The following is a 22019-nucleotide window of genomic DNA, read 5'->3' as shown; positions in this document are numbered from 1 at the left end:
CATTCCTCCATTATTAAGATTAAGCATTGCCTTAGTGGTATTATCGCTAAACTGTTCATCCAGACACCTAGGTAATGTTCTGGGGACCTGGGTTCGAATCCTGCCCTGGCTGATGGTCAACATGGAATTCAATAGACTCTTTAATTCCAGATATTTAATGATCATGCATACATTGTTGGAAAGACCCATCTGGTTTAGTAATGCCCTTCAGAGAAGGAAACTGCCATTCTTACCTGGTCTGGCCTACATTTGACTCCAGACCCACAGCAATGTGCTTGAATACCCTCTGAGCACTTAGGGATGGATGACAAAAACGATGGATGATTAAATGTAAAATATAAGCCATAACTATTAATTTAACCTGGGGCAGTGTTTTGTAGAGGAATAAGATGGTGTTATTTTCTGGGTCTGTAGATTGTGAAGGAGCAAAAATTGACTTTAGTAGAGTGATGCGTACTTCTTGTCAGATGTGGGAGTTTAAAGAGAGTTTATGGGTTGCTGCGGATTATATCTGCAATAAATGCTGTTGGTTGCAAATCTTATCGGATCGAATGGATTGGTTGGAGAGACGGTTAGAAGCAATGAGGAATTTGCAACAGCAACAGTATGTGATGGAAGGGGGGAAATGTCTCAGATACAGTCACATAGATGGGTTAGCTCCAGGAAAGGTAAGAGAGGTAGGCACCTAGTGCAGGAGACTTTTGTGGATATACCTACTTCAAACAAGTATGCTGTTTTGGAAAATGTAGGGGGTGATTGAGTTACAGGGGAACGTATCACGAACAGCCAAGTTTCTGGTATTGAGACTGGCTCAAATGCAACGAGGGGTACCTCCTGGTTCCAAGAGATCAATTGTGTTAGGGGATTCTGTAAACCGAGGTACAGACAGACGTTTGTGGCCAGCAGCAAAAAATCAGAATGGTGTGTTGCTTCCCTGGTGCCAGGACCAAGGATGTCTCCGAGAGGGTGCAGAATGTTGTCAAGGGGGAGAGGGGCCAGCAAGAGGTCACTGTCCACATTGGAACCAATGACATAGGAAGGGAAAAGGATGAGATTCTGTAGAGTGATTACAGAGTTAGGCAGGAATTTTTAAGAGGTCCTCGAGTAGTAATATCTGGAAGACTCCTGGTGCTACGAGCTAGTGAGGGCAGGAATAGGAAGATAGAGCAGATGCATGCATGGCTGAGGAGCTGGTGTATGGGAGCAGGATTCACATTTTTGGATCATTGGAATCTCTTTTGGGGTAGAAGTGACCTGTACTGATTGCAGGAGAAAGTGAGGTCTGCAGATGCTGGACCGCCTACTTGCGGAGAACACCTCTGGGACACCCGGACCAACCAACCCAACCACCCTGTGGCTCAACACTTCAACTCCCCCTCCCACTCCTCCAAGGATATGCAGGTCTTTGGACTACTCCATCGCCAGACCACAACACGACGATTGGAGGAAGAGCGCCTCATCTTCCGCCTAGGAACCCTCCAACCACAAGGGATGAACTCTGATTTCACCAGTTTCCTCATTTCCCCTCCCCCCACCTTGTCTCAGTCAAATCCATCGAACTCAGCACCGCCTTCCTAACCTGCAATCTTCTTCCTGACCTCTCCACCCCCACCCCAGTCTGACCTATCACCCTCACCTTGACCTCTTTCCACCTATCGCATTCCCGACGCCCCTCCCCCAAGTCCCTCCTCCCTACCTTTTATCTTAGCCTGCTGGACACACTTTTCTCATTCCTGAAGAAGGGCTTATGCCTGAAACGTCGATTCTCCTGTTCCCTGGATGCTGCCTGACCTGCTGTGCTTTTCCAGCAACACATTTTCAGCTCTGTACTGATTGCACCCAAATTGGAAGGGGACTAATATACTGGCAAGGAAATTTGCTAGAGCTGCTCAGGAGGATTTAAACTAGTAAGGTGGGGGGATGGGACCCAGGGAGATAGTGAGGAAAGAGATTAATCTGAGACTGGTACAGTTGAGAACAGAAGCGAGTCAAACAGTCAGGGCATTTATTTCATTGCAAGGGGCCTAAGGGGGAAGGCAGATGAACCCAGGGCATGGTTAGGAACATGGGACTGGGATATCATAGCAATTACAGAAACATGGCTCAGGGATGGACAGGACTGGCAGCTTAATGTTGCAGGATACAAATGCTACAGGAAGGATAGAAGGGGAGGCAAGAGAGGAGGGGGAGTGGTATTTTTGATAAGGGACAGCATTACAGCTGTGCTGAGGGAGAATATTCCTGGAAATACATCCAGGGAAGTTATTTGGATGGAACTGAGAAATAAGAAAGGGATGATCACCTTATTGGGATTGTATTATAGACCCCCCAATAGTCAGAAGGAAATTGAGAAACAAATTTGTAAGGTGATCTCAGCTATCTGTAAGATTAATAGGGTAGTTATGGTAGGGGATTTTAACTTTCCAAACATTGACTGGGACTGCCATAGTGTTAAAGGTTTAGATGGAAAGGAATTTCTTAAGTGTGTACAAGACAATTTTCTGATTCAGTATCTAAATGTACCTACTAGAGAAGGTGCAAAACTTGACCTACTCTTGGTCAATAAGGCAGGGCAGGTGACTGAGGTGTCAGTGGGGGAGCACTTTGGGGCCAGCGACCATAATTCTATTAGATTTAAAATAGTGACGGAAAAGGATAGACCAGATCGGAAAGTTGAAATTCTAAATTGGAGGAAGACTAATTTTGATAGTATTAGGCAAGAACTTTTGGGGGCAGGTAAAGGGATGGCTGGAAAATGGGAAACCTTCAGAAATGAGATAATGAGAATCCAGAGAAAGTATATTCCTGTCAGGATGAAAGGAAAGGCAGGTCGGGAAAGGGAATGCTGGATGACTAAAGAAATTGAGGATTTTGTTAAGAAAAGGAAGGAAGCATATGTAAGGTATAGACAGGATAGATCGGGTGAATCTTTCGAGTATAAAGGAAGTAGGAGTATACCAAAGAGGGAAATGAGGGCAAAAAGGGGACATGAGATAGCTATGGCAAATAGAATTAAGGAGAATCCAAAGGGTTTTTACAAATATGTTAAGGACAAAAGGGTAACTAGGGAGAGAATAGGGCCCCTCAAAGATCAGCAAGGAGGCCTTTGTGTGGAGCCGCAGAAAATGGGGGAGATACTAAATGAGTATTTTGCATCAGTATTTACTGTGGAAAAGGATATGGAAGATAGAATGTAGGGAAATAGATGGTGACACCATGCAAAATGTCCATCTTACAAAAGAGGAAGTGCTGGATGTCTTGGAATTTATACAGGTGGATAAATCCCCAGGATCTGATCAGGTGTACCCTAGAACTCTTGTGGGAAGCTAGAGAAGTGATTGCTGCCCTCTTGCTGAGATATTTGTATCATCAATAGTCACCGGTGAGGTGCCTGAAGGCTGGAGGTTAGCTAACGTAGTGTGACTGTTTAAGAAGGGTGGTAAGGACAAGCCAGGGAACTATAGGCCAGTGAGCCTGACGCCAATGGTGGGCAAGTTGTTAGAGGGAATCCTGAGGGACAGGATGTACGTGTATTTGGAAAGACAAGGACTGATTCAGGATAGTCAACATGGCTTTGTGTGTGGGAAATCATGTCTCACAAACTTGATTGAGTTTTTTGATGAAGTAACAAAGAAGATTGAGGGCAGAGCAGTAGATGTGATCTATATGGACTTCAGTAAGGCATTCAACAAGATTTCCCTAGGAGACTGATCAGCAAGGTTAGATCTCATGGAATACAGGGAGAACTAGCGATTTTGATACAGAACTGGCTCAAAGGTAGAAGACAGAGGGTGGTGGTGGATGGTTGTTTTTCAGACTGGAGGCCTGTGACCAGTGGAGTGCCACAAGGATCGGTGCTGGGCCCTCTATTTTTTGTCATTGACACAAGTGATTTGGATGCGAGCACAAGAGGTACAGTTAGTAAGTTTGCAGATGACATGAAAATTGGAGGTATAGCGAAGAGGGTTACCTCCGATTACAACAGGATCTGGTCCAGATGGGCCAATGGGCTGAGAAGTGGCAGATGGGAGTTTATTCAGATAAAGGAGGTGCTGCATTTTGGAAAAGCAAATCTTAGCAGGACTTATACATTTACCATTAAGTGTAGGGAGTGTTGCTGAACAGAGACCTTGGAGTGCAGGTTCAAAGCTCCTTGGAAGTGGAGTCGTAGGTAGATAGGATAGTGAAGAAGGCGTTTGGTATGCTTTCTTTTACTGGTCAGAGTATTGAGTACAGGAGTTGGGAGGTCATGTTATGGCTGTATAGGACATTGGTTAGGCCACTGTTGGGATATTGACTGCAAACGGGCGGCACGGTGGCACAGTGGTTAGCACTGCTGCCACACAGCGCCTGAGACCTGGGTTCAATTCCCGCCTCAGGCGACTGACTGTGGGGAGTTTGCACGTTCTCCCTGTGTCTGCGTGGGTTTCCTCCGGGTGCTCCGGTTTCCTCCCACAGTCCAAAGGTGTGCAGGTCAGGTGAATTGGCCATGCTAAATTGCCCATAGTGTTAGGTAAGGGGTAAATGTAGGGGTATGGGTGGGTTGCGCTTCGGCGGGTCGGTGTGGACTTGTTGGGCAGAAGGGCCTGTTTCCACGCTGTAATGTAATCTAAATCTAAATCTGGTCTCCTTCCTATCGGAAAGATGTTGTGAAACTTGAAAGGGTTCAGAAAAGATTTACAAGGATGTTGCCTGGGTTGGAGAATTTGAGCTATATGGACAGGCTGAATAAGCTGGGGCTGTTTTCCCTGGAGCGTTGGAGGTTGAAAGGTGACCTTATAGAGGTTTATAAAATCATGAGGGGCATGGATAGGATAAATAGACAAAGTCTTTTCCCTGGTGTCGGGGGGTCCAGAACTAGAGAGCATAGGTTTAGAGTGAGAGGGGAAAGATATAAAAGGGACCTAAGGGGCAACATTTTCATGCAGAGGGTGGTACATGTATGGAATAAGCTGCCAGAGGGAGTGATGGAGGCTGGTACTATTACAACATTTAAAATGCATTTGGATGGGTATATGAATAGGAAGGGATATAGGCCAGGTGCTGGCTGTTGGGACTAGATTGTGTTGGGATATCTGGTCGGCATGGTCAGGTTGGACCAAAGGGTCTGTTTCCGTGCTGTACATCTCTGAATTTATATATGCTGGTCTAGCCAGCGACGTCCTCATATTGTAAATGAAATTTTAAAAATTAGCATGCTCAGAAAGCTGATCTGCTCAGGGGAGTTTATTACGAATGATCATCTTGATGGAGGAGTAGACCCATAGTGATATATCGTTCACAGTGCAGACCTTGACCATATGGTCCAACTTGTCTGTGTTGGTGACAAGGATTGTCCTTTTTGTTGAATATCCCACGGAAGTGCATCTTCCAACAGCAAATCACTGAATAACCACCAGAGCTGGTACTCTGGGATTAGACCAGTACAACTACTGCTAACAGTAGCTTACTAGCCACAGCTCACTGCCAGCATGTGAAATCAATATCATACCAGATGCTACATTTACCCACATAACCATTAAGTACATTCTTGTGTGTGAGTAAGTATATCAATCATTTATGTAATCAAAATCACTTTTTTACTTTAGATGTGTGTCACTGCTGCAGATATTGACATTCCTGGTGGGGTAAGGAGTGGTCTTCATGATTAAGTGTCCACGACATCTTTCCTGTACGTAATACAAGAGGACAGTTTCCTTAGGCGAGCTTACACTTCTAATGCCCTGCACAGAAGTTAGCAAATCCACCTTTCGCAATTCACAATTGAGTAGCTAATGGATATATGAGGTACATCATGTTGATATGATCCCAGACTGCAATCTAGCTTGATAAATCATGTTTTGTTTCTTGGGTTTTAACAGGGTAGTTTTTTGCTGAAGCATACACCCACAATGATCCAAACTTGGTTTTAATAAGAAAACCGAAGTTTATTTCACGAGCAATGAAAATAAAATAGAAGAAACACAAGTTATTGACATACACAATGCAATTTAGAGACTTTGAAATGCGTGATAAAATATGGATGTATTAATCCCAAAAATTCTCCTTTTATAGATCCCAAGAACACATCTGTACAGTATCCAAAAGCATCCCTTAATCAGTACTCTCACCAGTGGGGGACAAAGTTTCTCTAGCTTTTCAATAGGCTTAATTTAACTGTGACTTTAACTCCCAGTCTGGAAAATCTGATAGCGTCTTCCTGGAGACTTCACACCTGAATTTAAAAATTCTTGGTTTCAAATAACCTCTTCAGCATCTTATCCAAACACTTCTGGTCTGGGGTTATTTCTAAACTCCTTACTCTATTCTAGTTTATATCTACTGTCTTTCTCAGGAGTACTGCTTTATCCATCTGCCCTAAACAGGAACTTAAAAAAAACAACCTTTTTATCTTTTACAGCTATGGGTTTTTCCCCAAACCCAAAATAAGTCCAGAGGTTTTGACCAGAAATGCTGACGTGCAATGTTTACCTTGCTCTGTCACAAACTTGCCTTATGTAATTTGGTTCTGAAAGCTACTTCTCTACCAAGTTGTTTTAAATATCACTATGGTTACAGAAATACTTTCAAGTTAATCATTAAACCCCCTCACATGGGGGCAAAAAACCCATAAGTCACAAATTCAAAATTCAAAACTTCTGACTTAACTGAGCTTAAACATGTAATACATTTCCTACAACACAATATCCTCTGGTTCTCTGCGATAAATCAAAAAATAACATGGGGCAAACCCTTTGGTTTAGAATACAAACCAAATCTGGAGAAAACACAACAGACTTTATTTTAGTACATGCAAAACTTCTCTTCAGTTATTGTTTTTATAAATAAGAACATGCTTCAATTTCTTTCCTATTGTCCCAGGTCCTGCAATATTGAGTTTGTATCTGAAGTGGATTATTCATGAAGTAATTTGTTTGCTTTTGATTTAATAAAACAGAGAAATCTACTAAAATGCCTGGATTCAAGCAATGGTTATCTCATTTTCTGCTTTGAAATGCAAGACGATAAAATGTTTTTTTTGCAATTGCACTTATCTGTCATTTGTAGTTCAAAAGCGTAGAAATATAATTTCAGCACAGGAATAGGCCCTTCAGTCCTCCAAGTCTGTGCCGGTCCAGATTCTCTATCTAAACCTGTCACCTCTTTTCGAAGGATCTGTATCCCTCTGCTCCCTGCCCATTCATGTATCAGTCTAGATTAGATTAGATTCCCTACAGTGTGGAAACAGGCCATTTGGTCCAACAAGTCCACACTGAACCCTCTGAAGCGTAACCCATGCCCAGATCCATTTCGCTACATTCCCCTGACTAATGCACCTAACACTACAGGCAATTTAGCATGGCCTATTCACCTAATCTGCACATCCTTGGATTGAGAGAAGAAACCGGTTCACCCAGAGGAAACCCATGTAGACACAGGGAGAATGTGCAAACTCCACACAGACAGTCACCCGAGGTGGGAATCGAACCCAGGTCCCTGGCACTGTGAGGCAGCAGTGCTAACTGAGCGACTGTGCCTCCCCATCTTAAATGATGCTATCATGCCCACCTCTACCACCTCCCACCGGCAAAGCTTTCCAGGAACTCACCACCCTCTGCGTAAAGAACCTTCCAATCAAGTCTCCCTTAAACTTCATTCCCCCTTCACCTTAAACTTGTGACCCCTAGTAATTGAGTCCCCACTCTGGGGGGGAAAAAGCTTCTTGCTATCCATCCTGTTGATACCCTTTGTGATTTGTAGATCTCAATCAGGTCCCCTCTCAACCTCAGTCTTTCTAATGAAAATCATCCTCATCTACTCAGCCTCCCTTGATAGTTAGCATCCTCCGTACCAGGCAACATCCTGGTGAACGTCCTCTGCACCCTCTCCAAAGCATCCACATCCTTTTGGTAATGTGGTGACTGGAACTGTACGCAGTATTCCAAATGTGGCTGAACTAAAGTCTTATACAATCTAACATGACTTGCCAACTCTTGTACTCAATACCCTGTCCGATGAAGGAAAGCATGCCATGTGCTGCCTTGACCACTCTATCAACCTGCGTTGCCACCTTCAGGGAACAATAGACCGAAACAGCCAAATCTCTCTGTACATCAATTTTCCCCAGGGCTTTTCCATTTACCGTATAGTTTGCTCTTGAATTGGATCTTTCCAAACGCACCATCTCACATTTTCCTGGTTTAAACTCCATCTGCCATTTTTCCGTCCAACTATCCAATCTATCTGTATTCTGCTGCATTCTCTGATAGTCCCCTTCACTATCTATTATTTCACTAATCTTATTATCCAATTTGCAGATGACACTCAAACCAGCCATACCTTCCTCCAGTTAATTTATGTGTATCACAAACAGCAGTGGTCCCAGCACGAATCCCTGTGGAACACCACTGGTTATGGTTTTCCATTTTGAGAAACTCCCTTCCACTACTACTATCTCCTGGTGCCAGCCAGTTCTTTATCCATCTAGCTAGTGCACTGTGGACCCCATGCGACTTCACTTTCTCCATCAGCCTACCAACCACGGGGAACCTTCTCAAACGCCTTACTGAACCCCATGTATATGACATCTAAACCCCTTCCCTCATCAATCAACCTGGTCACTTTCTCAAAGAATTCTATTAAGTTGGTAAGACATTACCTTCCCTGCACAAAACCATGTTGCATATCACTGATCAGTCCATTTTCTCCCAAACATAGATCCTATCCCTCAGTATCTGCTCCAACAGCTGACATCAGGCTCACCAGTCTATACCTGGATTATCCCTGCTATACTCCTTTAAGAAAAGGGACAACATTAGCAATTCTCCAGTCCTCTGGGACCTCACCTGTGTTCAAGAATGCTGCAAAGATATCTGTCAAGGCCCCAGCTATTTCCTCTCTCGCTTCCCTCAGTCACCTGGGATAGATCCCATCCAGACCTGGGGACGTGTCCATTTTAATGCCTTTTAGAATACCCAACAATTCCTCACTATGTTGACTTGACCTAGAGTAGGAAGTGTGTTGCTGGAAAAGCGCAGCAGGTCAGGCAGCATCCAGGGAACAGGAGAATCGACGTTTCGGGCATAAGCCCTTTCTGATCTCCAGCATCTGCAGACCTCACTTTGACCTAGAGTAATCAAACATCTATCCCTAATGCATAACTTCCCTCCTTTTGTCCTTGAGTGGGCCAACCCTTTCTCTCGTTACCCTCTTGCTCCTTTATATATGAATAAAAAGATTTGGGATTATCCTCACCCCTGTTTGCTAAAGACCACTTTTAGCCCTGTCAATTCCTTGTTTCAGATTGGTCCTACTATCCTGATATTCTTCCAAAGCTTCGTCTGTTTTCAGTCATCTAGTCCTTATGTATGTTTCCTTTTTCCTCTTAGCTCGTCTCTCAATTTCACCTGTCATCCATGGTTCCCTAACCATGCCACTTCTATCAGTCTTTTTTGCAGGGACATGTCTGTCCTGCACTCTGATCAACCCCTCTTTAAAAGCCTCCCACATATCAAATGTGCATTTACCTTCAAACAGCAGCTCCCAATACACATTCCCCAGCTCCTGTTGAACTTTGCTACAGTTGCCCCCACCACCACCACCACCACCAACAATTTAGCACTCTTCCTTTAGGACCACTCTTGTCTTTGTCCATGAGTATTCTAAAACTTACGGAATTCTGATCACCATTCCCAAAGTTATCCCCTGCTGAAATTTCAACCACTTAGCTGGGCTCATTCCCAAATACCAGGTCCAGTATGATCCCTTATTGAGTTGGACTATTTACATACTGCTCTATAAAACCCTTCTGGATGCTCCTTTCATATTCTGCTCCATCTAGACCTCTACCACTAAGTGAATCCCAGTCAATGCTGGGATAATTAAAATCTCCATTCACCACCATCATCCTTTTTGCTCTGACATTTTTCTATACTCAGTTTACATATTTGTACCTCTATCTCACGCTCGCTGTTGGGAGGCATGTAGTACAGCCCCAACGTTGTTACTTTACCCTTTCTATTTCTGAGTTCTGCCCATACTGCCTCACTGCTTGAGTCCTCCATAGTGTCCTACTTCAGCACTACTGTGATATCCCCTAGTAATGCAACTCCTCCGACCCTCTACCTCCCTCTCTATCCCGCCTGAAGCATCTATATCCTGGGATATTTAGTTGTCAATCATGACCTACCCTCCACCAAGTCTCATTAATAACAATAACATATACGCCCAGGTACTAATCCAAGCCATAAGTTCATCTGCCTTAGCTACTACACTTCTTCTTGCATTAAAATAAATGCATCTCAGGTCACCTGTCTCTTTGCATTCAACATTTGCTCCCTGCCTTCTCTCCCCCTTAGTCATGCTGACTTCATTATCTAGTTCCTTACAACAGCCATTCTCAGTGGGAGCTGAATGGCTCCCTTGTGAAGGGAGCCACAGTCTGAAAGCTGTGAGAGTGGAGCCCCAAGGGCTTATGAGGGTTCAGAACTGAATCGATGAAATACCCAAGCAACGTAACTGCACATTGTCAGTTCAGTCAGTTTGAAAAGGATTTCTGGATCAAGAGTGATCTGCCGAATAAATTTACAACATATTTGGTTGAGTGGATTCCACAAGGTAGTTTCTTTGACAAAATCCAGGAGCAGAATTGATATTGCAACAAGAGGTGACCTCCGACTGTTTTGGCACCCGATATCATGAAACTTGCAGAAAAGCACCCAGCTCAAGGATCGCATTAGGCCTGATAGATGTTTAATTTCATACAGTTATCAAAAAATTTTTTTTGTCCAATATGTCAGGATGTTCAAGTTTTCTTGGTTTTCAATAACAAATGATTTTCTGTCTATCTGTTTGTGTTGTATCCCTGTTTGAAAGGGGGGGGGGCGCACGGTGCTCTGGAACCTAAGAGCCGTGGCCAACAGGCGTTTGAGAATCACTGCCTTACAGGCTTTAGTTACTACCTCCTTATTGTCCACTATTCACCTCATTTGATTTCTATCCCCCGCCACATTAGTTTAAACCATGCCCAAAAGTGTTTGCAAAAGCACCTCTGAGGACATTGGTTCCAGTCCATCCAATTTGTAATAGTCCCACCTCCCTCAAAACTGAAAGAAAATGGGAATAGGTGTAGGCATTAGGTCCATAGTGCTGACTCCACGTTGTGTTTGATTGTTGCTGGTCCTCTTGTCTCCATGCCATACTCCCATTCCTTCCCCAAATCCCTTGGCACCTTTTTTAGTGTCTAGATATTTACCAGGATGCTGCTGATATAGAAGGTTTGACTTATGAAGAAAGGCTGGGACTTTGCTCACTGGAGCATAGGTTGAGAGGCGAAGTTTATAAAATAATGAGGGGTATAAGATAAGGTTAATGGTACTTGCCTTTTCCCTGGGATGGAAGATTTCAACACAAGGGGGCTTTTAAGGTGAGAGGAGAAAGATTTAAAAAGGACATGGGGCAATTTTTTTTTAAACACTGAGTGGTTCGCATGTCGAATGAACTTCCTGAGGAAGTGGTGGCTGTGGGTACAATTATAATGTTTAAAACACTCTAAGTACATGAATAGGAAATGTTTGGAGGGATATGGACAGGCAGGTGGAACTAGTGTAGTTTGGGATTATGTTTGGCATGGATCAGTTGGACCGAAGGATCTGTTTCCAGGTTGAATGACGCTATGACCTATGGCTCTACCATGTAAAGCTGTGCAGGTGAAGTCATTAAATATAGAGAATACCAATGTTCACCTCTGAAGAATTTTCTTATCATCTCATCTGAGTCTGAAATGACCTACCTCATAACCTGAGATTGTGACTCCTTGTATCCTAATTCTGGGACAATACCCATCCCCTCCTGGTCAGGGGAATCACCATCCACACATCCAGTCTGTACAGCCATGTCAGAATATTTTTTGTGTTTTAATGAGATTCCCCTCATCTATCTAAACTCCAGTGAATACAAGATCATTCGATCCCATCTCTCTTCATATAGCAGACGTGCCATCCTCTGAATCAGTCTCATGAACCTTTGCTGCACACCCTGTATGGGAAGTTTATTTTTCTTGGGTAATGAGACTAAAAATGCACAAAACATTCGAGGTGTGAACTTACCGAGGCCCTGTACAAATGCAGTAAGCTTTCCTTGCTCCTGTACTCCACCCCTTTCAGTGAAGGCCAGTATACTATTTACCTGCCTTGTTGCACCTGCATACTTAATTTCAATAGCCAGTGTACAGGGACACCCTGGTCCATTTGTACAACAACCTGTCACAACCTATGTTCTTCCTGCCAAAGTGGTCAACTTCACATTTATCCATATTTTACTGCATCTGCCATATTTCTATCCACTTGCCTGAATTGTTCTGAAGGAACCTTGCCATACTCACTTCCACCTAGGTTTGTGTCTTCAGAAAACCTGGAAATATTAGATTTGATTTTCTCTTCGAAGTATGGAGATTGAAATCATCCATGATTACTGAACCATCCTTGTTGCATGCATCTCAAATTTCCTGCTTAATATCACCCCCACCTCACCGCTGCTGATAAGAGAGCTATAGACAATAAACACAAACATAGAAACCCTGAGCAGGGGTAGGCCATTCAGCCTTTGAGCCTGCTGACTCCCCATACAGTTTGGTCCCATTAGCTCCGAGAGCTATATCTAACTCATCGAAAGCATTCAGTGTTTTGGCCTCAGTTTCTGTGGCCGAGAATTCCACAGGCTCACCTCTGTGTGGGTGAAGCAATTTCTTCCTGTCACTGACTGAAATGATCTATCCTGCAATCTTAAACCATTAACCCTATTTCTGGACTACCCACTCATTAGGATTATCCTTCCTGTATTTACCTTGGTCTAGTCCTGTCAGAATTTTATAGGTTTGCAAAGTTTATTACCCACCCCCACCACCTCACTTCCTTCAAGACGAAATGGAGTCAATGTGGAGCAGCAAATTGATATCTCAAACTGTATATGAACATCAGGTAAAGACTGTTGTCCTTGGATATGATGGCTCACACAAAAGATAGTCTCTTGACACATGGTTCATCTGTATGCATGTGGTCTCTCATGGCTTGCCAGCACCTACAGAACTGCATCTCATCAAAACCAGCAACCTCGGAAAAAGAAAATATAAATTCCTGAGCAAATTCAGTATTATTGCACTCAATTACACAACCATCACCCCTGAGCCTCTCACGTGCCAGGGAAAATAGCCTTTTCCCAATAGCTCAAACCCTCCACCCTGGCAACAATTCTTATAAATCTTTTCTGAACCCTTTTCAGTTTTCACAACATCCAACCTATAGCAGGGAGACCAGAATTGCATGCAGTTTTCCAAAAGTGGCCTGATCAATGTTTTGTACAGACGCAACATGACCTCCCAACTCCTATACTCCATGCATTGGCCAATAAAGGCAAGCAAATCAAACGTCACTGATATAAAAACATGACTGACATGGATAGGCAACATCTTCCCCACATTGTGGGGGAGCCCAAAACTAGAGGGCATAGGCTTAAGGTGAGAGAGGAAAGATTTAAAAGTGACCTAAGGGGCAATTCTTTCACACACACGGTATTGCATGTATGGAATGAGCCAGAGGAGGTGATAGAGGCTGGTACGATTTCAACATCTAAAAGGTATCTGGATGGGTATATGAATAGGAAACATTTAGAGGAATGTGGGCCAAATGCTGACAAATGGGACTAGTTTTATTTAGGATATCTGGTTGGCATGGACAAGTTGGACCAAAGGATCTGTTTCTGTGCTGTACATCTCTGTGTAACACTTTTAATGCAAGCTGTTGCCAAAGGCTGAGTTGTTGACTATCCAGATTTAAGATGGTTGGCCACAGAAGTAAAAGATAAGGTTGTCATAGTTTTACAGTCTGTATGGCTGCTCTCTCATTGGAGAGAAAACTGGTGGTGGTTTAGCCTGAGGGCCAACATGCCTCTGGCAAGGGGAGAGGTTGAGAAGGAGCATCCTTTACCTCAGCTGGTTCAGGAATTGAACCCACGTTGTTGGCATCCCTTTGGCCAGCAAACAAGCTAACTGTCCCTGTAAACCAGATGAGATTTTTTTTTAAAAGATTCAACCAGTGGTTAGGGTTTGCTAGACTAGTGGTTCCAATTCAACACAAACCTTGGAAAGGTATTCGTATAAACCGTTGATGGAAGGAAAAGGTAACACGGCTGTGGGGAAAGAGCAGAGGAGTGGGAATGACTGGAACGCCCACTGAGCAAGCTAGCACAAACTCCGTGGGTTGAAAGGCCATGTTTGAGCTGTGACTCCTGCTTTCCAACAGGTCGAACAAAAATAATGGATGCTGACCTGGCAGAGCTCATAGTGGGGAAAGCAGTCGAGCACATGTTCGAGAAGGATGATGGATCGAAGAACGAATGGAGAGGGATGGTGTTGGCTCGTGCACCTGTCATGACAACGTGGTATTATATCACATATGAAAAGGACCCTGTACTGTATATGTACCAGCTACTGGAGGACTACAAAGAGGGAGATCTCCGTATCCTGCCAGATTCAGGTGCGTAATGCTACGGAATTGTACACTCAAAGCCCAATGAATGTTTACCGGCTGCTGGATTAGTTTCCAATGTAAATAAGTGTTGATAATCACCCCACAGGTTAGACAGTGGGATGAGAAGCAGTTGGGGTTTCAGGTCAGTAACCTCTTGGTTTCAACCACTCCCTGCATTGAATAACTTGGAGCCCCTCAGGTAGTAGCAGTTTCATGGAGTCTTAATTTTCTGGTTGGCCATCCAGTTACACATCAGCTGGAATGCTCAGCTTTACCCCCTCAGTGAACAGAATCGACATGACTGATTTGAAAGGAAGAGGAGACAGCATGCTTTTTCAGGAAAACAGTGAGTGAAAACATATATATGGTCAGTCAAACGTGTCAAAGATTGAAATGATCTCTCACCCAGCGTGCCCCCTCCAAACAAAAAGTCCTTTTTCGTGCAGGATAGTTGTGAGTGATAGGTTTTGACCCATCCTAAGGCACCTGTCACTATTTAGTTAGAGGAGGGATAGTGGAGGAGAAAAGTCTTAATGGTTCAAATAGACAATACTCAAGAATACCACAGGAAAGAATTCATTCCAGTTGAAGCATTTTACAGTTGGGAATGGATGGAAGTCTCAAATTTGTGAGACCAGAGCCTCTCTCTTAGAGTGAAGAACCATTTGCAGAACTAATGTATCTTCCTCTTCCTGTTTTGGTAAGTCACGGAATTTACTTTTTCTCTGAGAAAATAATGTCTGCAAAGTCTTCAATTAAATGCATGCAGACAGCCTACTACCAAGTCTTGGACAAGCCTGAAGTTATAATGTCTTCTGTTCTGTTCTTGCTGTACATTTATTAGCAATCTTTTAAAAGTGTTAGTGTCAAAGACATAGGAATTTTATACATAGTACAAAAATCAGTATTTTTGATGTCTTCACATGATTCTGGTCACTGCCAGTTAGCTCTCGGCTGAGGTGACATATCAGAGAAGGCAAATGGTGATGTAACCTGATGATAAAAGCTGTGGATACAGTGCATCCACTGAAGAACTAAACTAGACCGTCCATATTGCAAACTGTGCTGTTACTGGACCTTTTTCCTGTGACCGTGGACTACATCAAGCCAGCTGCTCAGTGCAGTGATCGATATTTAGTTGATGGAGAAATAATGGTGTGTAGTTGTGGTATGTCTAGTGTTGGAAAAGCGCCGCCTGATGGTCATCCCTGATGAAATGCCGATTCTCCCGCTCAGATGCTGTCTGACCTGCTGTTCTTTTCTGGTACCTCACTCTTCGACTCTGATTTCCAGCATCTGCTGTCCTCACTTTCCCCTCCTCCTTGTAGTTGTAATATTACTAGATTAATAATCAGGAGGCAAGGCTAATGCTCCAAGGACACATGCTCAAATCCTACAAGACCCACCTGGTTCACAAGTTTCGTTTTAAGGGAAATCTGTCATCTTAGCCCGGTCTGGTCTTTGTGACTCCAGATTTCTCAGCAGTGTGGTACTTAATTGGTCTCTGCAGTTCCCTAGCTGTTCAGGTAAAGGATAGTTAGAGATGGGCAACAGCTCAGTGATGCCCATGTCTCGTTAAAATATATTTTCTAAAAATGATATTCTAAGTAGTAGGAGAAATCTATTTGCGCAGCTCACATTGCACCTGCCATTCTGGTCATGAGGATGTACTGAGTTGCATTGTGGTAACTCTAATCACCCTCTTCAGATACAGCATGACCTCTCCAGAGCTGGTGGGACCCCAGCCCAAACCTTCTGGCCAGAGGTAGCACGGTTGCCACCAAAGTTCTCTCTCAGCCATGCTGGTCTTCTCTGTACAGTGATCAGCATGCCATTGTGGAGCATTGCATTGATATCCAATTGTAGAGAGTCAATGATGCACACAGACCTGAGTGAGAGATCTTTTTCTTAATTAATTCATGAAATGAGAGCATTGCTGGCTAGGCTCGTATTTATTGCCCAAAGGGCAGTTCAGAGTCAACCACACTGCATGAGCGAAAAAGAATTCGAAGGAACACTGACTATCACTGCACCACAAGAGCCCTACGATGTGTTTCTGTAGATATTTTTTGATCACTATTCAGAGATGTTATTACACAGTACTGGAGCAGTTTGGTCTTTAACCTGGACCTCCTGACACAGATGGTACACTACCACTGCACCGCTAGAGCCCATTAAAGGTGTTGTATACAGTATCAGTCTGGGCAAGCCCTATTATTGGGAGATGGTTAGTTTTCCAGCTGATCTGATCGTAACCTTGGCACAAAGCATGAAGGACCTATATTTCGCCCTCTGCTGCTGAAGACAGATCCTGCAGAGCTAGTGGGAGCAGTTATCCCACCTCACCTTACCACCACATTGTTAGACCCTGAGGTGAACTTTTCACTGTAGTGGATCCTACCTTTTTCTTTCATATAATGCCTGGAGCTGAGAATCATTATACAATGGAAGGCATGTTAACATTGGTCATTGGATGCTGCAGAGGTCAGTCTTATGTCTCTGAGTCATAGAGATGAATTCCAAGCTGTGCTCACATCAGATGCCAGTGCAGCCATTAATGAGGGAAAGAAAAAAAAATTTGATTCTACTTTGAAGTGCTATGTAGTTTTTAGGGGAGAAACTCTATTACAATTCCTTGAAGAGGCTGGTCAGCTCAGCTGGCTGGAGAGTGACACCAACAGCATGGGTTCAATTCCCACACTGGCTGAAGTTGCCACGAAGGACTCTCCTTCTCAACTTCTCCCCTCACCTGATGCATGGTAACCCACGGGTTAAACCACCAGCATTGCGCCTCTCCTAATGAGAGAGCAACTCGTTGGTCTGAACAGACCAATGTCGATATTGACCTTTTCAATCATAAAGCCGACAATCTCTGTTCACGCGTGCATATTCAACATTTGAGCAGCACACCATTGAGGGATGCAATTAATTCAAGAGAAATTTTCACAAAGTATCAGCATCACTTTTTATTTCCACATTCAGGTAATTACCTGCTGGGGAGTATGATTTCTACATCCAATTCTCAGCTGTTTCCATGGAGTTTATTATTGGACCTTGTTAAATCACTAGAGAGGAAAATAAGTTTTAATTTGTTAAAGCAGGATTTGCACGACCTCTAACACTGAACTTGAAGGTTGTACGACTGAGACAGGTTACAGAAATGGTGAATGGTGAAACCACAGAGGTTAATGATTCTATACTTGAAGCTTTTAAGGACACAGAGCTGATGTGGCTTAGAGAGTATGGGTAATGGGTGAACAGGACTTGGTATTGGTTGTTATGAACGGAGATGAGGAGATGCTTCTTCAGCCAGAGTGGTGGACCTGTGGAATTCATTGCCACAGAGCACAGTGGAGGCCAGGGCATTAAGGCAGAGATTGATAAATTCTTGATCTCTCAAGGAATTAAGGGCTATGGGGAGAGTGTGGGTAAGTGAAGTTGGAAAGCCCATCAGCTGTGATTGAATGGCGGTGTGGATTCGATGGGCAGAATAGCCTTACTTCCACTCCTATGTCTTATGGTGATATGCAGGCAGCAGTCTCAACAATTCTCTTTCCATTGTGACATCAGGAGTGGAGAATGTGCAATCATCAGTGAACAATGTACCATTTGCATCTCCTGAGATATTGAAGCTGCCTATGTCGATATACAGCAAGGCCAGTACAACATTTGAGGCTTGGGCTGATTAGTGGTAATCATGCCATGCAATTGCCTGGTAATGACCCTCTATTGACCAGAAACAGCGAGACCAGCTGGGTTTGTATGTGGCTAAAGAGCAGGCCAGAGAATGGGAACTCTGTGGCAAGTAACTAATCTCTTGATTCCCCAAAGCCAGCTGTAAGCCAGGCATCTGACAGGTTGTTCACCATTTGGCTAGATGCGTACAGCTCCACAAGCTCTCTAAGCTCAACATCATCTAGGTCACAGCAACCGACTTGATGGCACCCCATCCACCACCTTTTGCATTCACTTCCTCCAACACTGATGCACGGTGACAGAAGTGTATCCCATTTATAGCAGGTGTTTCTGCAATTCACCAGTATCTACAAAATCACGACTGCTACCTAAAAGGCAAAGACACTTGATGCATTACCTGCACGATCTCCTCCGAACTGCACATCATCCTGACTTAGAAGTATGTCGCCGTTCCTTCACTGTCAGTCAAAATCCTGTAGCTCTCTCCCCAGCAATACTATGGGATGCCTATGCCTCATAGACTTTTGAGACAGCAGTTAGGAATCGGTAACAAATGGTGGCTGAGCCAGTGACTCCCACATTCTGTGAAAGAAGTTCTTTATAAAATTATTGGAAAGTTAATTTAAAGCAGTGTAGAAAGATAATCATGTTAGTAAAGGATGACTAATGTTGCAATAATGTAGATTACTAATGGCACAACACTGTCAAAAATTGGATGAGCAGTTGAGGGACAATTGCAAAGGGAAAGTGGGGCTTTCGTTATGCTTTATTTAATTTTAACAAGTTGTAACAAAAGGTGCTAATGAGTTTTAAGAAGATTTGTAGCTCGGGTTGAGGTTCTGGATGTAGGTTTGCTCGCTGAGCTGCAAGGTTCATTTCCCAACACTACTTCACCCTAGTAGGTAACACCTTCAGTAGGCCTCTGGGCGAAGCACTGTTAATTCCTGCTTTCGATTTATATGTTTGTGTTTCATTAGGTTGGTGATGTTATTTCCCGTGGTGACATCATTTCCTGTGGCGATGTCATTTCCTGTTCTTTCTCTCAGGGGGTTGGTAGATGGGGTCTAACTCGATGTGTTTGCTGATTGATTTCCGGTTGCAATGCCATCCTTCTAGGAATTCTTGTGCGTGTCTCTGTTTGGCTTGTCCTAGAATGGATATGTTGTCCCAGTCGAAGAGATGTCCTTCCTCATCTGTATGTAAGGATACTAATGAGAGAGGGTCATGTCGTTTTGTGGCTAATTGACGGCCACAAAACGACATGATCCTTTCACATTAGTATCATTGCATACAGAAAAGGAAGGACAGCACATCCATTCTAGGACAAGCTAAACAGAGACACACACGAGAATTCCTAGAAGCATGGCATTGCAACCGGAACTCTATCAACAAACACATCAAATTTAATGGCTCTACCACCCCCCTGAGAGAAAGAACAGGACATGACGTCACCAACCCAAACATACAAATAGAAAGCAGGAATTATCAACTGTGCTTCGCCCAGAGGCGCACTGAAGATGTTACCTAGTAGGGTGAAGAAACATCCTGGAAATGAACCTTCCAGCTCAGTGAGCAAATCTACATCCAAAAGGTGCTAATCAATAATTAATCATATTTATAGTATTGCTGTCAATTGCAATAGACATCTATTTAAAAACATAACTCTGTTGCATTGGTTGAGATTTTAATTGTTCCGTTCCTTGTGACAGAGAACAAGCAAGTTTTGCCAACTGAGCCTGGTGAAGTGATCGAGAGTCTTGTGGGGAAGCAGGTGGAGTATGTCACAGAGGACAGCACAAAGAGAACAGGATTGGTGATCCATCAAGTGCAGGCTAAACCATCCGTCTATTTCATCAAGTTCGATGACGATTTTCACATTTATGTGTATGACTTGGTCAAAACTTCCTAGCTGCATGCAACGCTTGCCATTGCCTTCACTAAGAGATTTTTACTGTGAACTGTGAACAGATCACTGAAGAGATTTGTGTTCTTTATGTTAGCCCTCCATGTGTTTATTTTCAAGGACTTATGAAAGGTGAAATTTTACCCAAGTCCCTTTTGATATCCCCGGCAATTGGACCAGCATTGTTTTGTCATGCCTCCCATAGTGATCATTGCGTGTATGTGATTGTGTGCGCACGTGTGTGGGGTCATCCCTCAGAGTGAGATTAATGCTCGCAAGAATCTGCATATGGAGATTTTTAACATGGGGAGGCTATTGCGCTGCATCTGCGGCCCAGTGCTGGCTGACAGAGGCTTGTCGGTCTTACCGCCTGCCCAAGGATTGACAGAGCGATAATCAACCTGTTTAGCTGTGATGAGAACTCTCCTTCCGTGGCCATCAAGTCCTGGAGTGGGACTTGAAACCGGGCCTACTGGTGCAGAGGTAAGGACATCACCTAGTACACCACAAGACCACCTACAGATTAATACAACTTGCATGATTATGACAGAGCTGCGAGTACTGGAAATCTGAAACAAAAACAGAAATTGCTGGAGAAACTCAGCAGGTCTGGCAGCATCTGTGGAGAGTGAAACAGAATTAACGTCTCTGGTCCACTGGCCCTTCTTCAGAACTCCGAATTTTTCTGTTTTTGTTGTATGATTATAATGCTGACTGAAACAAAGGCAAGGTCTTTCACTGTAGAGTTCTTTGATCCCATCACACTGACACCTTCATGCAATTGGTTGTTCTGCACAGAGCTCTTTTTAACTGAGATGCCGCTTGACTGAAAAGTGAGTAAATGTGACGACAGCTACATTGGTCTTGCAGAAAGCACCTTCTCAGTGTCTGAGTCAGAGGAGACCTCTTACTGAAAGTGATGCAAGTTATTGAAGTGGCAGTGTTGGAATTGCGGGAGGGATGGTTGTGCCTGGACAAAGCTTGATTAAGTTAGGCGGCAGATTCCTGCTTCAAATGTTGATTGAAAAGGTGCTGAATTATTTAACAGATTCGTGTTTGGTTTTAATGTGAGCTTACCCAAGGTTCGTCCTGTTTGTTTACTGAATCATGGAAAATAAGCAGGTTTAAAGAAACGATAAAAGTAAACGCTTGGGAAAGGAATTCTATTAGGATACTTTTTGGAAACTATTTTGTGACAGTATTTGCTGATTTGCCTTGAACTCTGGTGTGATCCGCACTGCCAGTGGATAGAGCATGTAAAGCATCCATTTGTTGTGGCACACACTTTCTGTGGCACACCTGGACCACACATGAAGACAGCCTACTGTGTGTGTGTGTGTGTGTGTACATATATGTGTACGTTTGTGTGTGTGTATATAAGTGTGTATCATGTCTACCATATTCAGGCTAACAGAAAGAATATTGTCTCTTTGTTGTGCAACTTCTGCAAAACTCATCAAATCTCAAATCTTGTTTTTATTTTATGTCTTCGGCTTTGTTTTACAAAAGTAAAGGCAAATAACGAAGTAGAATTTTGGACTTGATGGCCTTATTCCTTTCAAAGCAAAACTGGTCCATATATTTCAGACCGAGCTATGCGGTTCATTGTGGAAGTGAAGTCTCTGATGTTCTTATCTTTTCTGTCCCGTGTATAATTTATTTGGAGAAGGAGAAAGGTCCAGCTTAAGATTTCAAATGAAAAGGTGGGAGTGGTATCTCCAAGCCCTTGTCCCTCCGAACATACTGCGGTTTTAATAACTTAATTGGAGCAGTGTCATCGACCTAGACAGGTCCACATTCTGACTGCATTACTTCACTCCCAGTCCTCTTTCCATACATCTACAGTGATGTCTTTGGATTTCAGTCATGTTAAACTTTTAAATTTTCTTTTGAACTACAAAAAGAAAACATTGACG

The 22019-nt window shown here is 43.4% G+C and overlaps 1 protein-coding gene across 3 annotated transcripts in view; it reads left to right on the top strand.

Moving 5' to 3' along the window:
- The window catches only part of LOC122565409 (spindlin-Z-like), a 95527-nt gene extending 73892 nt beyond the window's left edge, over positions 1 to 21635 (top strand). For all 3 annotated transcript variants that reach the window (XM_043721356.2, XM_043721358.2, XM_043721355.2), the window contains 2 exons: positions 14277 to 14510; positions 19910 to 21635. In XM_043721356.2, coding sequence (XP_043577291.1) covers positions 14277 to 14510; positions 19910 to 20109 — 434 coding nt within the window. In that variant the 3' untranslated portion in view covers positions 20110 to 21635. The remainder of the gene's footprint in view (positions 1 to 14276; positions 14511 to 19909) is intronic.
- Positions 21636 to 22019: the final 384 nt, after the last annotated feature.

The sequence above is a fragment of the Chiloscyllium plagiosum genome, unplaced genomic scaffold (assembly GCF_037043375.1).
Source record: "Chiloscyllium plagiosum isolate Xiang-an unplaced genomic scaffold, Cpla_swu_hap1 HiC_scaffold_28, whole genome shotgun sequence".
In the NCBI taxonomy this organism is placed as follows: Eukaryota; Metazoa; Chordata; class Chondrichthyes; order Orectolobiformes; family Hemiscylliidae; genus Chiloscyllium; species Chiloscyllium plagiosum.
Note: the sequence above shows the minus strand (reverse complement) of the source record. Positions and strands in the feature narration are given on the sequence as shown.